The following is a 21,810-nucleotide window of genomic DNA, read 5'->3' on the forward strand; positions in this document are numbered from 1 at the left end:
CCTCACGATCACGAGAGCCCGACGATATAGAACTCGCCTCGGACTCGCAATGACTCATGCCACAGCTCGTATCTGGTTTTCAAGCGAGAAAATGGCAAGATGCAACTCATATGATAGCTCCATGCCCCTGCACGTACAGCAGACACGTTTACTGATCTGGGACACGTGCAGTATGGGCGCCACATTTACGGATCTGGGACACGTGCAGTACGGTGGACAGAAAGATAAAAAAAGAGCGAAAACTAAATTGGTAGAAACTATGGCAGCTACATATTTCAGCTCATCAATTAAGCACGGGAACAAGTAAAAAAAAGAAGGGGTAATACACAGACCGATCGGTACCAGCAAGAAAACTCTACCATCAGTAGAGCCAGCATGCAATTACTGAAAGGAACGCATCAAAAATTCGGTTCCCTTTTCGTTTTGTTTCTACAGTTTCCACTCCTCTCCTTGCTCAATCCTACCACAGCACGATTGGTTTGAGCATCCTCACCATCAATGGTATCAAATAATGAAGCCCTTACAGTTTTGTGGCAGCCACCACAAGAAAATCCACCAATCAGGATTATGTATTATAATACAACGCATAAAATTTGGCCATCTTCCCTTTGGGCAACTGGCTGTAAAGAAAATCGCCAAAAAATGTTCCCTCTGACTGGAACTATTGCTCAATGAGAATGAAACTTTGACCATCATCTGTCTCGATGGCTGTGCTGTCGAAATACCATGCATTTTTTTTTACTAATACCATGTTTTTTTCCTCTTGGCCGACTAAATGTGTGTATCTGATTCGATGGCAACTTTTATTGATGTTGTGGAGTAGTGTCATCAATGTTTGCTTCAGATCAGACTGCAGCTGCTCTTTCACAAGCTTTGTAATAGAGCGTCTTCTGCACATAGAAGAGCATGTATGCCTGAGAAGTTCTGACAGTATGCTCCTCAACTCTCGTTACCCAGGCATCATCACATTTATACCAGTGATTGTTTAACCTCAGATATGTCACATAATGGCCAGCTTCTAGTTTACCACTATGTGTGATCACTGCAAATATCTCAAATTCTGATGACAATTCTGAAACAGCATCTGCATCACTGGCTTCAGCTGGAAATATGCGGTTTCCATATCTACTTCTGAGAATAGATGAAGATAGGTAAGGTGCCATGTCAAGGGAAAAGGGGAACTGCAAACAGTGATCAACTTTCCTTGACACCTTTTTCACCGCCGAGTGCTCAAATCTCTTTATGTGAAAGCAGGAAACTAATGGAAGCCTGCGAATGGACATTTGCTTCAGGGACTCTTGTCTCTCACCGCAGCGTTCACAGAAGAACTTTTGCTCAGCATCAAGTCTCTCAGCCCTTGTAAACCTCTCCAAACATCTCATTAGAGTTGATACCTTGGAATTCATGCCTGCCAAGCCCCGTTCCCCATTGCGCACATGTGGCTTTGTGTTTGCAACACCAAAAGGAGTGTTATCTCCAACATCCAAGTCCAAGGAAATGTCCATACAGGGCTCAAAAGTTGTGGATGTGAACCCACAGCTTGTGCAGGTGACATCTGACCTCAGGATACCAGAAAACACTCTGTGGGCAATGCAACAGTCCCCATGGCCTATTATGATAACAAATTTCACTGTTAGGATGGGACATTAACTCAGATTATTTTTACTCAAGAAATAGCATTATAGGAAATCAAAATAAAGAAAGTTATTCTACACTTCATCCAAAAAAATAGGCTGATTTATTCACCTAATAATTCAGGAAGACTATTCTGTTCCTGTTTGCCCTTTTTGGTGAAAAGCTCCTGCAGGGCTATGCTCCAAAGATATGTGGGCCCAACAATGAACATTGTAATTAGTACCCAACCCATAAGTTCTACAAGTTTTGCTATTCTAATTTCTAACACATGGATCTGGCTGAACTTGTATTATTAAAAATATGGTTTTACCTTGATTTTGACAAATTTTAGCTCAAACAGCGGGCAAGTTCACAACATAGAATAGAAATATGATATTTACCCACTTTATAGTTTATACAGATTTCAGTTCAATGCAACTCATATGCAAATGTCTTTGACCCCGAAAGTAGCACAAGAGAAGCTTACTACCTTGGGCATGTGACTTGTGCTGATCATCCTTTATATTTTCATGGATATGGTCAAGGATGGAGATAAAAAATTCATGTGCATCCTGTTGCTCGTAGCTTGCGAGGTTTGATGCATGCTGCCACCAACTAAAAAAATCACAATGATACTCAATAATTAGAAGAAAATTAATAATTTCTATTCAGGGGTATAATAAATAGATGCCATATTGTTCTATATGCTCGGTCTAATAGAAGACTACCAAAACTAACCTAAAGCATGCGATCCATATGATTCAGAACAAAGAAACAGTGACAAAATCCAACCGGTGATACAGCAAGTGCCACAGAATACCTTCAAAGTCACCTGGCAAACCGTTACCTGCATTGAATTTACAGCTGTTCATGCATTTGGTCACTTTTAATTTTCAGAGTGTCAGTTTAATGACTGCTAAACATGCCAGCTGACATAACAGCTAAGCCAAATATGTAAACTTGGCAGCTTAAGGTAAGATACTCTATACAGGATGCCATGTCATCAAACAGTCTGCATGTATTGGAATGTGTTAACTTCTTTCCCTTTCAAGCACTGCAATATCATAATGCTAAATATGTCTCCCTCTCTAGTTACACATTTTTTGCTCATTCCATTTGCAATCCATCATGATCATTATCTACTTGAAAGCAGTACCAAGGCATAGGATTCAAATAATACTGTATCTTTGCAAGCGATGAATACAATCCAACATCTCAGGCAAGTTCCCCTCTCCCACGTTACAATACATCAGGCACTCATTTTAACTACCATAAATATTAGGCAAAATTTGCTCTGGGACACCGTTAGAACGTGGTCATTGCTAGAAGCCACTAAAAAATCGCACCTTGGCTGAGAGACATTGTTCAACCGGGTTCATTTGCTAGAAGACACCATCAGCAATATCTTAATTGATTTAATTCTAAAACAACAGGAAATGACAATTGTGCCCCGCTGCTTTATCTTCTCCCCCATGGGTACCCTCCTCCGACAGAACCATTCCCCTGGCCGCTCCTCCGATTCTTCACGGCGATCCATGAACCCCTCCCCGACCGCTCCTGGCTGCTCCTCCGCATAGATGTTGCCGGGGATGCGGACGACGACCACAGCTACCTGCTCGTGTGCCGCGACCAGGAGGTCACCTGGGGCCACTCGGATCCGTGCGCGGCGCTATCGTGGCCGCGGACGACTTCGGCGAGATGCACCTGCTCGACCCCGTAACCGGCGTGCGCAGTCCTCTCCCGCCCGTCACCATGCTTCTGGTCGTCGCCCGCGTCGAGGGCCTCTAGGTCCACCTCCGCGGCGGCGTCGCCCCGTGGACACCATGGTCGCGGTGCTCTACGGGAGCACGGTGCTGCTGGCGTACGTGCTGTCCGTCGCAGCCGCGCACCTCCTCCTCTCCGCTGGCCGAATGGGACAGGGCGCTCTGTGTGCTGCTCAAGTCCCCCGCGCCCCCGCGGTGTCGCCGTTGTCCTCGCCCATGAAGTCCGCCTTGCTGCCACCGGCGCCCGAGCGTGACGTGGAGCGCAGCTTCCTGGTGGAGTCCCCCCGCGGCGAGTTGATGCAGGTGGAGCTGCTCCTCCCCGTGGTGGTGGCAGGCTGGTGAGCCCGTGCTCGGCAACCGGCTTCGGCGGGCGGTGGAAGGCCATCCTGTTGTGCTGTTCGACCTGACGGCTCCGGCGACCCAAGCTGAGGCCATAGTGGCAGCGGGCGGCGAGCTGACGGATGTGCGGGAGCTGCTTGCCAGGCTACAGATTGGGCACGCGGAGGCGAAGCGCCGGGCGGTGGACGGGTGGCTTGACGCTCTGCGCGAGAACGCGGAGAGCGTGCTGTCAGCGCTCGGCCACCCTGGTGCAGCTGCTCACGGCGACGGCGCCCAAGGTCAGGGAGAAGGCGGCGACTGTCCTCTGCTTGCTCGCCGAGTCCGGCATTCCGGAGGAGGAAGAAACACATGGGAGGAGCGGGGGCATAATTGTCATTTCTTGTTGCTCTACAATTAGATCAATTAAGATATTGCTGGTTGTGTCCTACGGCAAATGAATGAAGTTGAATGATGTCTTTCAGCAAAGGTCGGATTTTTTAGTGGTTTCTAGCAAAGTCCACATTCTAACGGTGTCCTACGGCAAATTTTGCCTAAATATTAACTTTGCTTTCCCACGCAATGGATCCAACAGAAAGAAAGACAGCATGCTGCTATAAACCCAAAACGACATGAACCATTGTGATTGCGCCCGAGGTCCAGAGTCCAGACCTATATAGAAACTTGGCGGGGCTGTATGGCATGCGCTCCCCGGAGAATGCCGCGGAGTAGATCTCGTCGAGATCGCACGCGAGGCACGCGAGCTTGGTGGCGTCGGCCTCCGCGGCACGGTGTCTGACGGGCGTGCGGCGCGGGCAGAGGAACCGGTTGTGCCGATCGCCGAGGAAGTAGTTCCGGAGCGGGGGCGCGTGGAGGAGCGCCTGGAGCACGGAGTTCATGAAGCAGGTGTTGCCGAGGTTGTTGAGCCCGCGCAGCCCCGCCGGCGCGGCGGCGGACGCGGAGGTGGTGGGGTCCGCGGAGCTCATGAGCGCGAATTCGGCCGGATCTGGCGCCCATGCGCGGTAATCCACGCGCCGGCGCTTGCGCGGGGTCGGGGAGGGGGAGGTCGAGGAGGTGGAGGGGAGAAGCGAGGAGGATTGGGCGAGGAAGACGGCGTGGTCGAAATCGGGATCGTAGACCTGGTCCCCGCAGGCGGCGCAGAAGAGCTCTGCGCGGTCGACGTCAACGGCGATCTGGTGGCCGGGGCCCGCGGAGGCGGAGGCGTGGGAGGCCGCGTGGGAGGGGCAGAAGACGGCGGCGCAGGAGAGGCAGGCGTAGAGGCGGGGGGAGGGGGACGGGGACGCGGCGGCGCAGGGCGAGCAGCGCGGGAGCTCGCGCGGGTCCCGCCGGATCTCGGGGCGGCCGAGCGGGCGCACGCGGAGGCAGCGGCGGAGGAAGCGTAGCGGGCGCGAGGACAGGCGGTGCGCGGCGAGGTGCGGGCAGGGCGGCGGCGCCGACGGGGTGGACATCGGGAGCGGAAGGGTAGTGGGTCGGTGGGGACGGCGGCGGGGGCGCGGGGCGGAGTGCGGCAGCACGTGGTGCAGTGCGGGGCGGGGGTGGAGGTGGCGGTGGCCGGTATATTGGTCATGGAGTCATGGGTAGGGGAAAGGCGGTTCAGGCGTTCAGGGGCACACTGCCCTGCCGGTTCATGATCTGAAGTTCTGAAACAGGCGATCAGGCTCTCACCAGGGTAGCAAATTTGCCACACAGCACGTAACTGCAGATTCTACATCGAAAGTTGACACTGGGGACAACTGAAATGTGGATTTGATGAAACATGTAAACATTTTAACACAAACATTCCCGGAACCGCACTTCGAACCCCCCCGAGAGGTCGAGAGCTCTTCCAGGAAATTCAGTCTAGAACACGGGTCACCAATACGACTAACTCCCCTGCATTATAGTAATTTATTTATACATGAACCTCATTTGCGTCAATCTTATCCAGTTCTAACAGCAACCTAAAAGCAGTTAGCAGTGTGCTTTAGTAACTGATATGGATAGCACTGATAACTCAAGTAACTGAATAAGTACATTGCTTCGGTGAGTATCATTTTAAGGATCTTATGACTTAGACTATCTCCAACAGAGGACCTATCACCCAAACCCATATATATATGGGTCATGCATAGTGAATTTGGGGGAAAATGGGCCTCCAACAGAGGACCCAAACTAAAGACCCATTTTGGGTCCGATGGTGTTGGCAACCCAAAAATAGCTCTCTCTCTCCTCGACCCATCTTCTGTGCCAACCGTTCCCTTCATGGAGAGGGGAAAAAAAGGAGCCGCCGCTGCCGTCGCTTGTTCGCGCTGCCGCTTGTCCCGCTGCCGCTTGTCCGCGCCGTCGCCGTTCCCCAGGCCGCCGGGGTTGAGCTCCCCCATGGCGCCGGGGCCGAGCTCCCCCATGGAGGAGAGAATTTTGCGTTCGCTGTTGGAGATGCTGAGACTTTGCGGTGGAACCCATTTACTGTGTATGACCTAAAATATGGAGTGGGTCTCGTTTTTGTGTCTTCATTGTTGGAGATAGCCTTATGAGCAGGGAAATGACATAGGCATTGGCCGCACCTATTTGCTATGTCTAATTATTTTCGTCAGAACCTGAACTTAAACATTTTTTCAGAAGAGTAGGTACACGCCCTGTCCCATCTCTGTTGCTGCTACATCTACTCAGGCGGATTAACATACGCCAGAATGCCATAAACGGTCTGCACGATTGTGCAGACGAGGACAATGACCGTCGCAAATGCACCCACAGCCACCCAAGGGTTGCTGAAGTGATTCAGCCACAGCCATGCCATCCACCGGTTGATGCGACTTTGATAGTGAGCTTCCATTGTCTGGCACAAAGATTTCAAGTAGTAATTACCATTGAAATCGAAGACCACATCTTTACTGAGCAAGGTAAAGAGATCAGACACCCTTTCATCACTCTCAAAGTGGTGCACAATAATTTCCCTCTGAGCAAGCAGTGTCACATCTTCTGGCATGCTTATAAGCTGGGACAAGAAAACTATATATGCAGTGAAATCGTCTCCAAATTGAGGACAGGTTTGCTCAAAGGCTATGAGATTCCTGAAAAGAGTTGCTGAAAATTCATCAATCACAAGACAAGGAAGTTCCATTGCACTATTGTGAAAACGAATGTCAAGTAGAGTATGAGGATAAAGTTTATCATAATCTCTCTTCTTAAACTTCACTCCAGCTTCTAAATATTGTGCAGCTCGGCGCCAGCGGTTCAGCTGCTGACCTGCTTGCAGGAAATCTATCTCCGAGTTCAATGATGTTCCCTGTTCACGGTCTTCTGGACGTTGGTTAAACTTTAGATATTTGCGCCCAAAACTAAGAAACCTGTTAATGTATCGAATTGGAAACTGATAGTCATGGTCATCCTCTGGCTTTTGGGTGGGTCTGAACTCTGAAGTAAGTGTGACACAAATGAAGCAAATGGTGGAAATCTTTTGGTCTTTGAGATTCAGTGATTGCTTTTGGATACCATCGCAAAGCAACTTCAACATATTGTGCGAGTTCATCTGTGAAAGGCACTTCTAGCACCCGGTTACCAGCAACTAGCTCAAATATTTTCTTCAGAATGAAAACGGGGATTTGGTTTTCCAACAAGAGAAGGTCATGATTGATAAATCTACTAAACCAATATCCTGAATGGTTATAGGGCTGCTCACTGCTTTTGTCGTCCTGTATATCAGTTTGGTTACATCCCAGCCATGCAAACTCGTTCCCTGAATTTGCTGCCTTATTGCTTACTTGCTCCTCAACACTTTGACCCTCTGCATGATCTAATTTAATTTCCTGAAGATCAGTGTTCTTACTGAATACTTGTTGGAAAATTCCTCTCAAACCCCCGAGAGCTACTAAAATAAAGCATCCATCGAGTAAGAGCATCAGCAGAAATTTCTCATCATCCATTTCAATATTTTCAGAATAACAACTTCTTGCCTGCCTTAGTAGCTCACCAACAGCCACGAGGTAATCCTGCAAGCTCCGCGCTGAGTTTATTTTAAGGATCATATCAAGATAACCCCATTTTTCTTTTTCCATAGATTCTAAGGCAGTGGCTCCATGGTGGTAGGGACCAATTGATAGCATGCAAGGCTCATAAAAAAGCCTATCAATTTCACGGATATGTTGAGGTACTTTGTAGATAATGCATGAGGTTGTTCCATTATCAAGGTTTTCACCGAGTGACCAATAATAGTCAAGTTCCCGTGCCATGGATTTTGCCAGTTCAACGAGGTTAGCAGATTTGTGCTTCATTAGGTCAACACGAGATATATATCATTCCTTACCCAGTTATAAGGATATTAGTCAACCATGTTGATAGATTTGTGCTTGCTTATACGAACTGAGACACACGTCTTTCCCAAGCATGGTTATCATCCATTGGCAAGTGTCTGAAAAACATGAAACACTAATAATGTTTGGAAAGTATGATTCAAGTGAAATATATAGAACAGAACCTTGAATTATCTACCTGATGAAAACCATATCAAGATAGAGAAGTTGGAGACAAAGGAAAGGTTAGATTCTGTATAGTGATTATTAATTAGTAATTATTAATGGGACATCCGAGGTCCAGGTAAGCCGGTAAGATCTGAAACAGATAAGGTTCTTCCTTTGCCGCGGCTCGGGTTATATTGACAACGCAGCAAAAAAATTGGGGAATGACAATTCATGGAGGGAGAGCGACTACCTACTAACAAGTTGACACAAAAATATGAATGGGTTTAGAAATTTGAGATCAAGGAGAACTGAAGAGACAAGAGGACAAACCTGTTCTTCCTGGGGATCCTGAGAGACGACGAGAACTGGCAATCTAGATGCCAGAGGCCCGCCTGCGGTCCTGGCTCTCTCCGTCGGAGAGGCAGGCGTCGGAAAGAGGAGCGTCGTGACGGGATCGGGATCAGCCGCGGGCGCGAGTGGCAAAGAGACGGATATCTACCATATTATCTATTCCTGTATACCACTTCTCTACCCTCGCGCGGCCACGTCATCAGCAAAAAAAACTGCCCGTCCGATCTTACATCTAAACGCTAGCTGCGGTTGCTTGGATCAGCTTCCCCCCGAAGCGGGATCCTGGTGGATGGCTGTAAGCATCCACCAGATGGGTGTAGAGTCGCGTTGCCGTTGGGGAAGGTACGGGGAACCCGGCACTTATCCACACCCATACCCAGAATTCAATTGCCCATTCTATACTCTTCCCAAATTTATCCACACCCATTTATCCATACCCATTGGATAATGGATAATTAATTGGGTAAAAATTAAAACCTCAAACACATCCTTGCACTTTTATGAACTCTCTATACAGAATGCCGAATAAGAATTGAGATCAATTAATAGCCAAATATGCACAAGCTCAAGAGGAATTGAAGAACGGACATCATGAGACAAATCGAATTGCAAAATAGATCTTGAAAAAAAGAAAAAGAAAAGGAAAAAAAATGAAGAAGCTTGCATCTGACGGATAAGTACCAGATCGAAGATTCAAGTGGGAGGTGGGCTGCTGAGCATCCGTTACCGCTGCCTTGCATCTGACGATCAGTACAAATTACCAAATCGAAGAAGCTCGTCGTCGCTGGTTGCTTCTCGGCCGTCATCGTTTCTTCTCATCCTTCCATCCACTCGAGCCGCCTAGGGTTTCTTCCAGCGCGCAGAATGATGCTTGCAGAGGCATCCTAGCAGTGCGCGAGATCATGATGTGGCGGGATTTTGCTTGCTTGCACAGGTGCGCACATGACGAGTGATGCAGAGAAGAATAGCTGATTAATTAGGCGAGCGCGGACGAACTGCACAGAAGACATGAAACTCTTGTCCAGAAACTGACGAGTTGAAGGGGATGAAGCTACGGGCAGACATGGGGATACCCTCCCCATACCCAATCTCTTACGGGTATACCCATCCCCTACCCATATACGAATGGGTAAAGTATTTAGCATCCACACCCTCCTCATTTCATCGGGTGTGGATTTGGGGAACGGGGATGGGTATCCAACGGCAACGCGAGTGTAGAGGCCGGATGTTTTATTCTTAATCTAAAAAAAATCCTGCTTCTGCCCTCTCTCCACGCCCGCCAGCAGGGAGGGGCGGGCTATGAACGACGCGGCGGAGCGCCGTTCGTGGCAGTAAGGGAGGACGAGGCGGACCAGGCGGCGGCGACGACGCGGCGGAGCGCCGTTCGTGGCAGTGCGGTGTGGGACGATGAGGTGGACCAGGCAGTGGCGACGACGCGGCGGAGCGGCGGCGGAGCACCGTTCGTGGCCTCGTGGGTGCGGGAGGACGAGGTGGAGGCCAGGAGCCCAGGAGGGAGGAGGGGGGCTGTGAGTGCGGCGGGGGTGGGACGACGCCACGACAGGGTGGCCGGGTGGGGAATCGGCGGGGTAGGGAATAGGGTTAGGGTTAGGAGCGCTGTGGGGAATTTTTGTGGAGGAGGGTAGAATTTTGTGGGCTGGGCTGGGGAGGGGAGCTGGTGCACCGGGCCGCTTATCGGGCCGACCGCTGGGACCGTGCCGTGCCGTGCCGGCCCACGTGCCTGGGGTGCGGCCCAGGCATGGCCTGCTCCCTCGGGCCGTGCCAGCCCGGGCCCGTAGGTCACCGGGCCGGGCCGTGCTTGGGCCGGGCTAAAAAAACAGGCCTCGGGCTGCATGGCCATATATACCTGTAGACCATCCTAGAGGGCTCACTTGATGCGCGTTGTCTGTAACAAACATTTCTAACTTAATTACAATGATGCACAAATCTTTTGCCTATTCAAGAAAAAAATATTGGAAACATTCCTATAATTTTTCCCATTATTTTCATGTAACTTAACTATCTAGAAAACAATGAAAAGATTATTGCAACACTATGTCACTATGTATATGTTGGTTTCATGGGTGCACGCAAAATCTTTTTTTATATTTCTCTATTGCAAAGGAGAAGTATTATAATCTATGGATATGGAATCTTATACTGTTCGTGCGATGCACATGTATCTGTACTTTATGTTAAGCAATATGGGCATTTTTTTCTTCACTATTAACTTAGGGATACTAGGCTTGTTTGAATCAAAGGTTTTTCATAGGAATTTTGAAGGTTTCCATTCCTTTGGAAAGGAATTATGTGACTGCATTTGAAATATAGGTCTTGTTTGGTTTCTCCGTGCTACTTCCTAGCACGAATTTCTTTTGCATGTATAGAGTACTAAATGGAGTTTATTTGTAAAACCTCTTTAGGGGGTGTAACTTTTCGTGACGAATCTAATGACGGTAATTAATCGATGATTGGCTACAGTGATGCTACAGTAACCATCCTCATATCACGCGGTCAAAGGTCTCATTAGATTCTTCAAGATTCCTAGCGCAGGGGTTATGAAGTTAGTTTTGTAAACTGTCATTATTTAGTACTCCTAATTATTGATCAAAGTTGCTACAATTATTAACGTAGCACTAAGCAAATAGGGCCATCAGATTTCCATTCATGCGGAAAGAGAACTCACTTCAGATGGCAAATACTCCTCCAAGTCGGCATAGGAGGCTCAGTTTCTTGGAGCGCACTGAGTTGGGACTTGGGCAGGGCACGGCTTTCTCGTGCCTCGTGCCGTGTCGGGTCTAGATTTTTATGTATCGACTCTATTTGGTTTAATAGCACTAAGTTATTGTAGCAAATTTTGACCATCAATTAAGAATATTAAATAAAAGCATTCTACAAAACTAACTCTATAACTACTGAGCTACTCAGCGAGATGAATCTAATGAGACCTTTAACCCCGTAGATAGTGGTACTGTAGCATTATTGTAGCAAATTATGAATTAATTAGGTTCATTAGATTTGTCACGCAAAGTTGCATCCATATGTGAAAAGATTTTGCAAATAAACTTCGTTTAGTACTTTATGCATGCAAGATTCCCTTTTAGCGCTAGGTATGCTATGGTGAACCAAACAAGGCCATCGTGTTGTGCTGTGCTGGCACGGCAAGTCTTTTTATCAAGCTCAAGCATGGTCCACGACACGCGGGCACAACCAAAAAAGAAAAAAAACGAAAATACAAAGAAAAAGTGAGCGTTGCAATTGCCATTATCAATGCCACCTGGCCCACCTTGACCGCTCCAATAGAAATAATGGGCTATATTGCAGGCCATAGTGGTATTATCAGTGGTTGGATTCTGCTAAATACTATATCCCCCTATTTGACAAGACTACGAACGATCAATACAAGGTTTTGACGCGCCACAATGGTCACAATTTTGTGCATATAGCACAAAAAAAGGTCAATACATTGTGGTCGTACCTTAGGTTTACAATCTTTATTAAGATTTTACGGAGATTTAGCAGTAAAAGTATGAATACTGCTACCTTTTGAAAGAAAAGAATGTGAAAATACCACGGGGCTTGGTGGGGTATGCGATGGAAGCGCACCTCTCTGTCCGCTTCTCCCCGCCACCAATATTCGCGCGCGCTCTTAGATCCGCCGATCGCCAGAATGGCGGCAGCAGTACTTGTTCTGGCGGCAGCAGTACTTGTTCCTTCGACAAAGTATCAATTGTGCCGTCGTCGAGATCGTAAAATAAAGGTGCATGTCATTTACTGAAGAAAGTGATCTCAGATCTGAAAAGTATACTTCTCAAATCAACTGCCTGTAAGTTACAGCTGCCTGGAGATCTATGCTGTTACTTCGTTGTGTTCATTGGTGCTGCGTTAGTACTCCTAAAATTTGAGATCGTACAGCGTTATTAGTTCTGCATGCAGTATTATTGTTTTCTCACTCCATTACCTCAAGGACACTGAATGATCCTAAATTGAAAATTCCATCCTTCTTTAAAACGATAGGAACCAGGAACCCCTATATTACCACCCCATTTTCATGTGATGAGAAAAATTATATTCCCTGTGGTATTTCTTTTTCTGAACTATATTTCCATGACGTTTCCTTTTGTCTTAAACACTTTTGTTGGCTCAGAGAAAGTTTACTGTACTTTCTGACAGAAGTGAATGATGACTCCGACCCCTAGCACTTCAGTTACTTGTGTAGACATAGAGAAGATGACTAGTTTCATCATGAAAGAGATAGATAACTACTGGCAACTGAATGCATGCACTGACAAGGGAGCTTGGATAATTCATAAAGTACCGCAACATATCCGTGGCATTGACAACAACTGTTACGAGCCTGTTGTTCTCTCTATCGGTCCATATCACAATCAACAACAAGCTTTGTTACCCATGGAAAAGGAAAAGTGGAAATGTCTGGATTTCATCCTCAAAGTGAATTGCAAAAGATCTTTGCTGGACTATATCAAAATTGTGTTTGGAATGGAATCCCAAGTAAGGAAATGTTACTCTGCAGATACAAAGCTAACGAGGAAGCAGTTTGTGCAGATGCTCTTACTTGATGCATGCTTCATTCTAGTGAAAGTTGATGGAACCATTCAGAGGGTAGTGCGTAACACGAAGCTTCATGAGAGGGACCCGACACAAGCTTAAGAAACAATTGATATATCTTTAGCAGAAGAATCTGGAGAAAATCTGGGCCAGACCGACAGTGAGATAATTCATGATAGAAGTACCCATGAGGAAAATAGGAAGGGGGGTGAGCATTTGCTATATATCGAGTGGATCCAAGCTACAAGGATTCAAGTCACATGCTATCACATGAAACGCCAGGTCGTCAAAATCCTCAACACATGAATAATGATAATACGGTTGGAGATTGGTACAGCAACGCTGCTTGGCATGACTTGTTTTTGCTAGAGAACCAAATTCCTCTTTTCGTCATCAGCAGTGTATTCAAATTGGCCGTAGGAGAAAGCATGGAAAGTACAACTGTTGCAATTCAGATTGCTGAATGTGTAGATGATATCTTACGGCAGTTTCCAAAGGCAGCGCGAGAGCCTAAGAGACTGGAGGATTTTCACCATCTACTTATGTCACATGTACTTCAAACCAAGCCGGAAAATGGAGGAAATTCAGCAATCTCCACCAAGGCCCAGGTACTTCCACCTTCTTCATTTGGGACAAAAAAAATTTCCGTGCTGCTACCATCCAACCGAAAGTCCACAGAACATGTTACCGACACGGCAAATAGACTGTTTTCAAGGTGAGCGGTTGCCAAGCCTATGGCGCCAAGCAACACATTACCACAAAGCAGGAGTGCAACTTAAGAGAAGATATTACAACAACAATGATAGACACTCACTTTTAGACATAAGGTTCAGCCGCGGAGTGGTAGAATTTCCATGTTTTCCAATTGATGAGAACACCGAATCATTATTCAAGAATTTAATTGCTTTTGAACAAGCTGACCCACGGTTTGGGGATGATGTTACTGCATATATTGCTTTTATGTCTCATCTGCTTACCTCGCCTGACGATGCAACATTATTAGTTCAGGAAGGGATTATTGTGCATATGCTTGACAGTGATGATGATATTTCAGCTCTGTTCACCAGACTTACAAAACAAATTACCTTTGATTCTGAGAGCAACTACTACTTGAAACCTCTATGCCTAGTACTGGAGGCTCACTACCAGAGTAAGATGAATAGATGGATGGCGTGGCTATGGCTCAATCACTTCAGCAATCCATGGTTGGCGCTTGCAGTATTAGCTGCAGTAATAATGCTTTTATGTACCGTGATCCAGACCTACTTCACAGTTTTGGCATATGTACAACTACCTGGTCAACCGTGAAACTATAATTCGCGAGAGTAATAAAATTTGATCTTCATCAAGGTGTATATATCAAACTATCTTGTTGCAGAATACATCTCAAATGCCCAATTTTGCCCCCATTTCGTGATGAAACATTAATCTGACTGCATGTTCAATTTCAGACAGAAATTTCGAAGGTTGCCCTTTTTCCAAACAATAATACAAACCCAGCATTGCCAATTTAAAAGAAAAGCATGTATTGTAATGGTATGCTGATTGAAATATTGCCAGCACATCTTAGGTTGATGTTTAATATTTGTTTGGATGGACTTCAATTGCTCATAAACTTATGGTGAAGTTAAAATGGCTTCTTCATTCAGGTATGTATAATAATGGTGAAGTTTCTATACGTCTCGTTGCCAGCTTCTTAACTGCTTGCTGGGTTAACATCTCATTTAAGCAACTTTCATTTTTTTTTCGCGACCGTGCCTGAGCACGTTTTTTCATTAAGAAGAGAAGAAAACATAGTACAAAAGACGGGTTGGTTTCGGAAATGAAACCAGCCCATGTCACCAAGCTAGACGATTACACAGTAATGGTTGCGCGACCTGGTAGTCTACCTAAAACCTGAGCCGCAGCTTGAAGACAACTAAATCCGGCCTGAAACCAAGCAGCGATCTCATCAACCACCCAATCTAGTGTTTCAGCTAAAGTTTTTACAGCACGGTTAAAAATTCTGTTGTTCCTTTCTTTCCATAGTATCCAGGTGACCGTAATTACCACCGAGTCAAAACATGGACGATCTTGTTTCTGAATGCTCTTCCTAGCTTTGTTCCACCAAACGACCAGCCACTTATCTTGGACAGATGGAGTGACAGTAGCCCAACCAATCCTGCGAAACAAATTGTACCACAGTTCCCTCGAGAATGGGCAGCAGATTAAGAGATGATCAATTGTCTCTGATGCCTGTGCGCAAAGGGTACATGAATTGTTTTGTTGCAGCCCGTGCCTTTTCCTCCGATCGGCAGTCCAGCATCTATCATGTAGCACTAACCAAATGAAAAATTTGCATTTGGCCGGGGCTCGTACCTTACGAAGCAACCTAGCTCCTTCAACAGGATGTTGTCCAATGAAGAAAGATCGGTAGGCGGAGGAGCTAGAAAAAACCTTGTCTGTGTCCATTTCCAGCACAATCTATCCGGCCGGTCATCTACAAATTCACTCCCCTCATCAAGTCCCACACAAGTAGATAGTCAAGAATGACTTGGACGGTTAGTGCTCCAGAAATATCTTTGGTCCAACGATTTGCTTGCAACGCTTGGGCAACAGTTCTTGTTTTCTTTATACGAGGACCAATTACCCTACAAAGAGAAGGAGCAACATCGACCAGAGACTTCCCTTGCAACCAGCGATCAGTCCAGAACAGAGCTTTGCGGCCATCGCCCAATTCAACATAAATGGAGGCCTGGAACATGGCTTCCACAATGGGATCCTTTTCATCAGGCAACTCATGCCAAGGTCGTGCATCCTCAGTGCGTTTCAACCATAGCCATCTCATACGTAAAGCATATCCAAAGTGCTGCAAATCAATGATGCCTAATCCCCCCAACTCAGGGGGTCGACAAACTCTTGGCCAAGCTAGGAGACAGTGTCCTCCTTTGGCCGATTGGGCACCTTTCCAAAGAAAACCCCGCCTGATGCTATCAATGCATTTGATAGCCCAAGGAGAGAGAGCGACTGCCAAAGCCGTATGCGTTGGGATGGCCAATAAAGTACTCTTAATGAGGACAGTTCTCCCAGCATGATTCAACAAGCCGGCCTTCCAGGACGGTAGCCTGTTTGCGACCTTGTCTATCAAAGGCTGCAAAGCGACCTTGCTCAACTTTTTTAGACCAAGCGGGATGCCCAGATAATGGATGGGGAAAGGATCAATCTTGCCTGGGAAGTGTGTGAGAAGCATCACAAGTGCTTCAAGATCGCATTGAATCGGCGAGATCAAGCATTTGGACAAATTTGTTTTCAAGCCCGAAGCGCCCGCAAATATTTCCAAGATTCCCCTGGTGAGCACCAAGTCTTGCTGATTTGGCGAGAGGAAAATGACAATGTCATCCGCATACATGAAAGCTCGTTCTTTGATCTTGGGATGAAGTACCTGCAAAAGCCCTCGGACATCAGCCAACTTTAGGAGGGCATTTAAGCCCTCCATGACCAGCACAAACAGTAAAGGAGATAATGGATCGCCCTGGCGTAGCCCTCTAGCATGACAGATTCTTCTGCCAAGGGATCCATTCAAGATGACCTTTGTGCTGGCAGAAGATAAAATGACGGATGTCCAATCAAGCCACCTCCTGGAGAAACCAAGGTGTTGTAACAGGTTTAGCAAGAAACGCCAATTGACCGTGTCAAATGCTTTTGCAATATCGATCTTAATGAGGGCGGATGGTATTTTGTTTCGATGTAGCATCTTAGCAGAGAGTTGCACTGCTTTATAATTTTCATGTATGAGCCGGGATTGAATGAAGGCGCTTTGGTTGTGCTTGACAAGGTCATTCATGTGAGGTGCAAGACGGCGGGCTAGCACCTTGGTGAGCAGCTTGACAAAACTATGTATCAAGCTTCTGGGTGTAAGGATCACCGGGGTGTCCGACCCTAGAGGGGGAGGGGATGAATAGGGTCGCTAATCGCTTTTTATCTTAGGACTCAATCTATTTGCATAAGATAAACCTAACACGTCATACACATACTAGTTATGACTAAGGTTTATCTATGCTACTCTCTACTTACCCCTAAAAGACTTCAACCTATAGCCAATCATAATCAAACTAACTAGGAAAGTAAAGACATGCAAGTAAGAGCAAATGCGGAAACGTAATACGGTAAGTAAAGAAGTAAGAGAGAGAATATGCAAACTCCCGTGAAGACACCAAGACACACGATTTAACGTGGTTCGGTTAGGACACCAAGTCCCTCCCTACGTCCACGGCCACTTGTCCAACACGAATAAGTGTGATGCCGAGTCTCTCCGCTTGATCACTGTCTTGCGTTCGCCACCAAGGCTCCCGGCAAGTAAAGGCTAAGTGACCCCAAGTCACCAAGACAAGGCCACCGCCACTGTCTCTCTCGAAGCGTCACCCATGGCACCGTCTTCACTATCGGAGATTCTCACCAAGAGGGGTCTTCTTCCCTGCACAAAGTGTCGTTGACTCTCCACACCAAGTCGGAGGGTCACACGACGAGTACACAAGATGCTTGCCGCAGCAAGGCTTCTCTCAAGGGAGCTCTCGCAAGAACTAATCCCTATTACAAGCACTAAGCACTCTCACAAGTGTGCTTAAGCCTCTATGATGTACAATGATGCTCTATGGTGGTTGGAGGTGTTCTTCAAGTGTAGTAGGCTTCAGCAACTCCAGCACTCTCCAGCAACCTCAAATGATCCGGTCTTGGGGGTATATATAGCCCACACACCCCAAAAGAGCCGTTGGGAAAGGCTGACAAAAATTCTTATCGTCGGTTAAACCGACGCTCCAGTTTTGTCAACACCGGATCAACCGGTGAGTGTACTTTCCCTTCTTCTAACCGTTACTGTCTTCCAACGGCTACTTGATCAATCGACCGACGCTCTTGAAATCACTGTCGGTTTAACCGGTGAGTGCAAGCTCAGAAACCCCCGAAAAATGGAGTCTCTGGACAACTGCATCGACGCTCAATTTTGAGCATCGTCGGTTTAACCGGTGCTAAACCCTAGCCTCAGCCTCCGGGTCCATTGCACCGACGCCTTCATTTTTCCCGTCGTCAGTTCAACCGGTGCACTCTGCTGACTTGGTCTCCACTGAGCCCATTGCACCAGTGAGTACAATTTTCCTATCGTCGGTTCAATTTTCGGGCCTAGCTACGCCTATTTTCTCTTTGTCATCACTTGAACCTAAAAGTCTGAGAATTGTCATCTTAACAATCATATTAGTCCAAGTGTTGTGTGTGTCATCAATCGCCAAAACATTATATTGAAATATGGCATGAGAGCCCATTTTCGCTACAATGGGCCTATAGTCCCCGATAGAGAGTGCATCCTGCTTCTTACGCAAAAGGACCATGTATGCCTGGTTCACCAAGTAGAAACTCCGACCATCAAGCGACCAAATGGCCTGGAAGGCCCTCATGATGTCAGATTTGATTATATGCCAAGCCGTCCTGTAGAAGAGTCCTGTAAACCCATCCAGCCCCGGCGCCTTGTCAGTAGGCATATCCACAATTGCCTGCCAGACCTCCTCTTCAGTAAAGTAGTGATCAAGCAAAGACCCATTAATCGAAGGGAAACCCAGCTCATCGAAATTAATGAGGTTGAGCTGATCTCCACGGGTGCCCAACATGCTTTCAAAATGCTTAAAAATCGCATCTGCCATTTCATCATCTTTAAATAGCACAGCCTCATCAGTTTTTAGCTTGGAAATATGCCCTTTACGATTCCTATGGCATGCTTGTAAATGAAAGAACCTCGTGTTGGCATCCCCTTCAGCCAAGAAAGTGAGTCGAGATCGCTGCCGAACCAAAGTTCTCTGTAACGAGGCAAGGCCAAGGGAGCACAGTTTGGCCTTCCTCCGCAAAGTTAACTCATGTGGCGCCAGGAGCCGAGAGTCCTGGGCTGCATCAAGTCGCAGCACAATCTCCTTTGCGATCGCTAATTGAAGGCGAACCGACCCAATTTTCTTAGCACTCCAACTCTTCAATGCCTTAGCTGTGTTCCGCAGCTTGTAGTCTAAACATCGTTAAGCGTCAGCATCATGAATCGACCAAGGTAATGGGGCATTCCAAGCCTCCTCGACGGCCTGTAAGAAACCTTCACATTTGGGCTAGAAGTTTTCAAAGCGGAATCACAAACATTGTGGAAGTGAGCAATCAGTTTTGAGAAGAAGCGGCGCATGATCAGAGCACTCTGTTGCTAGCGCCGATAGCTCATGATTGGGGAAGGCAAGGACCCATTCTTCAGAGGTGAAGACACGGTCAAGCCGTTCAAGCGTCGGCCTGTCACGTTCATTCGACCATGTATAGAGCCTGCCCCTGAGATAGAGCTCCTGTAAATCAGCATCACCGATGAATTGCCTGAATCGGCTCATCATACGTCTGTTGAGACGTGTGTTATTTTTGTCCTGAGCACGATAGATGAGATTAAAATCTCCCCAAACCAACCAGGTACCAGTGCAACCAGCACGTACATCCCTCAGCTCCTCCAAGAACAGAATTTTTTCCTGGTCCGTTTGTGGCCCATAGACAGATGTTAGCCACCAAGTCTCTCCAGTCGCCAACATGGTGACCTTTGCCGTCAAGCTGTACGACCTTAGCAGCGGGGTGGTTACCGACCAAACATTAGTTCTCCAGGCCAGTAAGATGCCCCCACAAGTGTTGCTCGCTGGCAGAAAAAAAAAATCAAAACCAGCCCCACATATTTCCAAAATCAGACCTACCGAGCAATTGTCAAGCTTAGATTCTTGTAAAGAAAGTAGGGATATGTTCTCCTGCACGACCAATTCACATACCACATTGCGACGGGCTCTAGAGTTGAGGCCCCTTACGTTTCATACAAGACAGTTTTCACGTATCATGGATTAACAGTTTTGCGACCAAAATGAACCGACCAGCAAAGCACTCAAAGCACCGACACAGGTGTCGCTACATCTGTTGCCAGAGATCCCATCCCTGCTGGCAACAAGTCATCCAAAGCCTTACATTGTGAGACAGTGAGGGTGGAGGAGAATGTATCCGTAAATTGCTAGAACGAGGACGCGTCCGGGGGATGGGTGTCCGAGGTGATGCCCAGCTTCTTCTTCATCACGTTCTGCGCTTGGACCGTGGGCTTTGTGGCATGGTGATGCGACTTCTTTGCCAGCCTTTCGCTGCGCCGGATGGTGAATTCTTGTGGCTGCTGCCGGGAACGGCGCCTTGGCGGAGAAGCGACCAGCACTGGTGGGGGGGCATCCCCGCACATAGCATGCGCGAAATTAGCGACCGTCTCTTTAACCGGCGTGCTGGCATCAGGGAAAAGGTTGAACGGTAGCGACTCCCGAGTCCCACGCGTGACTGTGATGTTGCGGAGCGAAGGGGAGGAGTGCAGGACCGGCGCAGGTCCCTGCAAAGCGAAACATACCGATTCCAGGGCAGGAGAGATGGCTTGTCCCTCCAATGCAGGCACAGCGGGCAGCGCCTCCATCTGGGACACCAGAGGTGGAGAAGGAGGCATATCATCCACAAAAGATGGGTTTGATGGAATAAAGATTGCTTCACTTTCAATTAACATAGGATCCACGTGAGGAGCAATTGTCTGGGCAACTAAGTGTGATAGCGGCCCATCATCAGCAACCAATCTGGGAGCCCAGGAACGACAGGCTTCAGCTTCAAATACCATTGGATCAAAATCTCGAGCATGAACCATGGGAGAGTGACCATCATGAAATAATTCTGCAGCCCCGTCAACATTGGGTATGCAGTGCTGACCCAAAGCAGGTTGTTGCAGCTTTGCCGGTGAGAAACTGCCAAATCGTATGGGGTAGGGGAGCGACCAGGCAAACGGCAAGGGATTAGAGGGGACATCCGTTCCCGACGCTACACCACCACCGGTGGTATTTTCAGAGCCATCCCCAAAGCCCGGATAATCCTCATCGTCATCAGAGTCAGTTAGTACACGATCAGGTAGAGTATCAGAATCATCGGAGGAGCTCGAATCATTCCAATCCTGTACCTCGAGGATTTCAATTGGGACCTTATACCCAAGCAGAGGTAGGCTGTGATGTATAATCTGCTCAGGCCGAAGAAAAGATTATTATTCCCCAAGCCTACAATTTTCTCTGGAACGCGGATGACCGCCTCATTTGGAATATGGTCCGGATCACTACACCAAACAATCGCCTGAAAACGACGTAAATCAGCATGCGCCATCGTCGTGGGAGTGAGCACAGGCGTGGCACAGGCATCACCAAGAATGGCCTGTGCGGTTGCCACCGACCAAGCATGCGAGGGAACTCCACGAAGCTCAACCAGAACCCGGTAGCGCATAGATTCGCCCTCAGCCGTGGAGAGTCGATTCCAACGACGGAAACGCAGCACCATATCAGCACGCGGCAGAGGAGGATTCAGCACACGTTGCACATCCGACGGATTCCGAAAAATGAGCAGGAAATCTTCAGGCCAGTAACGATGAAGGGTGAAATCAGAAGCAGCCAAACCATAGTTGTCCTGAACGAAGCGCCTGACCTAGAAAGGGGCGAGGGAGGGACGGGTTCCGACGACCAGAACGACCAAAGCGGATGCAACCAGTGTGTCCTCATCGTGTTGCAACTCCGCTGAACGAGGAACCGTCCGGATAACCAAGTCAGGCCTTCGTGAGGGATGCCCTTTCGGAAACTCCGGGACGACATCCGGTGGTGTAGAGCGGCCTTCCGGCGAAGCGCTGCGACCCCTCGGCGAGGCCGCGCAGATGGACGGCG

General features: G+C 47.6%; 1 protein-coding gene and 1 long non-coding RNA gene across 3 annotated transcripts; both read right to left on the bottom strand.

The window, feature by feature from the left end:
• Window positions 1–339: 339 nt before the first annotated feature.
• LOC120641971 (ubiquitin C-terminal hydrolase 22-like) lies at window positions 340–5,760 on the bottom strand. Of its 2 annotated transcripts, XM_039918325.1 has the most exons (4): window positions 4,365–5,760; window positions 2,105–2,229; window positions 1,747–1,809; window positions 340–1,609 (listed from the first exon to the last, which is right to left on the bottom strand). In XM_039918325.1, the coding sequence occupies exons 1-4, from the start codon at window positions 5,159–5,161 to the stop codon at window positions 846–848; spliced, it is 1,749 nt and encodes a 582-aa protein (XP_039774259.1). In that variant the 5' UTR covers window positions 5,162–5,760; the 3' UTR covers window positions 340–845. The 2 variants fall into 2 exon arrangements, with proteins under 2 accessions (XP_039774259.1, XP_039774260.1); XM_039918326.1 differs by lacking the exon at window positions 1,747–1,809.
• A 504-nt stretch (window positions 5,761–6,264) lies between these two features.
• Window positions 6,265–10,094, bottom strand: LOC120641972. The gene is made up of 2 exons (XR_005662461.1): window positions 8,480–10,094; window positions 6,265–8,100 (listed from the first exon to the last, which is right to left on the bottom strand). It is a non-coding gene; the product is annotated as an uncharacterized LOC120641972 (long non-coding RNA).
• Between the last annotated feature and the right edge of the window lie 11,716 nt (window positions 10,095–21,810).

This window comes from Panicum virgatum, chromosome 7K (genome assembly GCF_016808335.1).
Source record: "Panicum virgatum strain AP13 chromosome 7K, P.virgatum_v5, whole genome shotgun sequence".
Taxonomy (NCBI): domain Eukaryota; kingdom Viridiplantae; phylum Streptophyta; class Magnoliopsida; order Poales; family Poaceae; genus Panicum; species Panicum virgatum.

Excerpts from the sequence above, each read along its gene's own strand:
- LOC120641971 (XM_039918325.1), bottom strand. The coding sequence starts at position 5,161 with ATGTCCACCCCGTCGGCGCCGCCGCCCTGCCCGCACCTCGCCGCGCAC. Across the intron at positions 2,230-4,364 it reads CCCGCCAAGTTTCTATATAG|TTGGTGGCAGCATGCATCAA; the intron begins GTCTGGACTCTG and ends TGATTTTTTTAG. Across the intron at positions 1,610-1,746 it reads TAGTCTTCCTGAATTATTAG|GCCATGGGGACTGTTGCATT; the intron begins GTGAATAAATCA and ends TTATCATAATAG.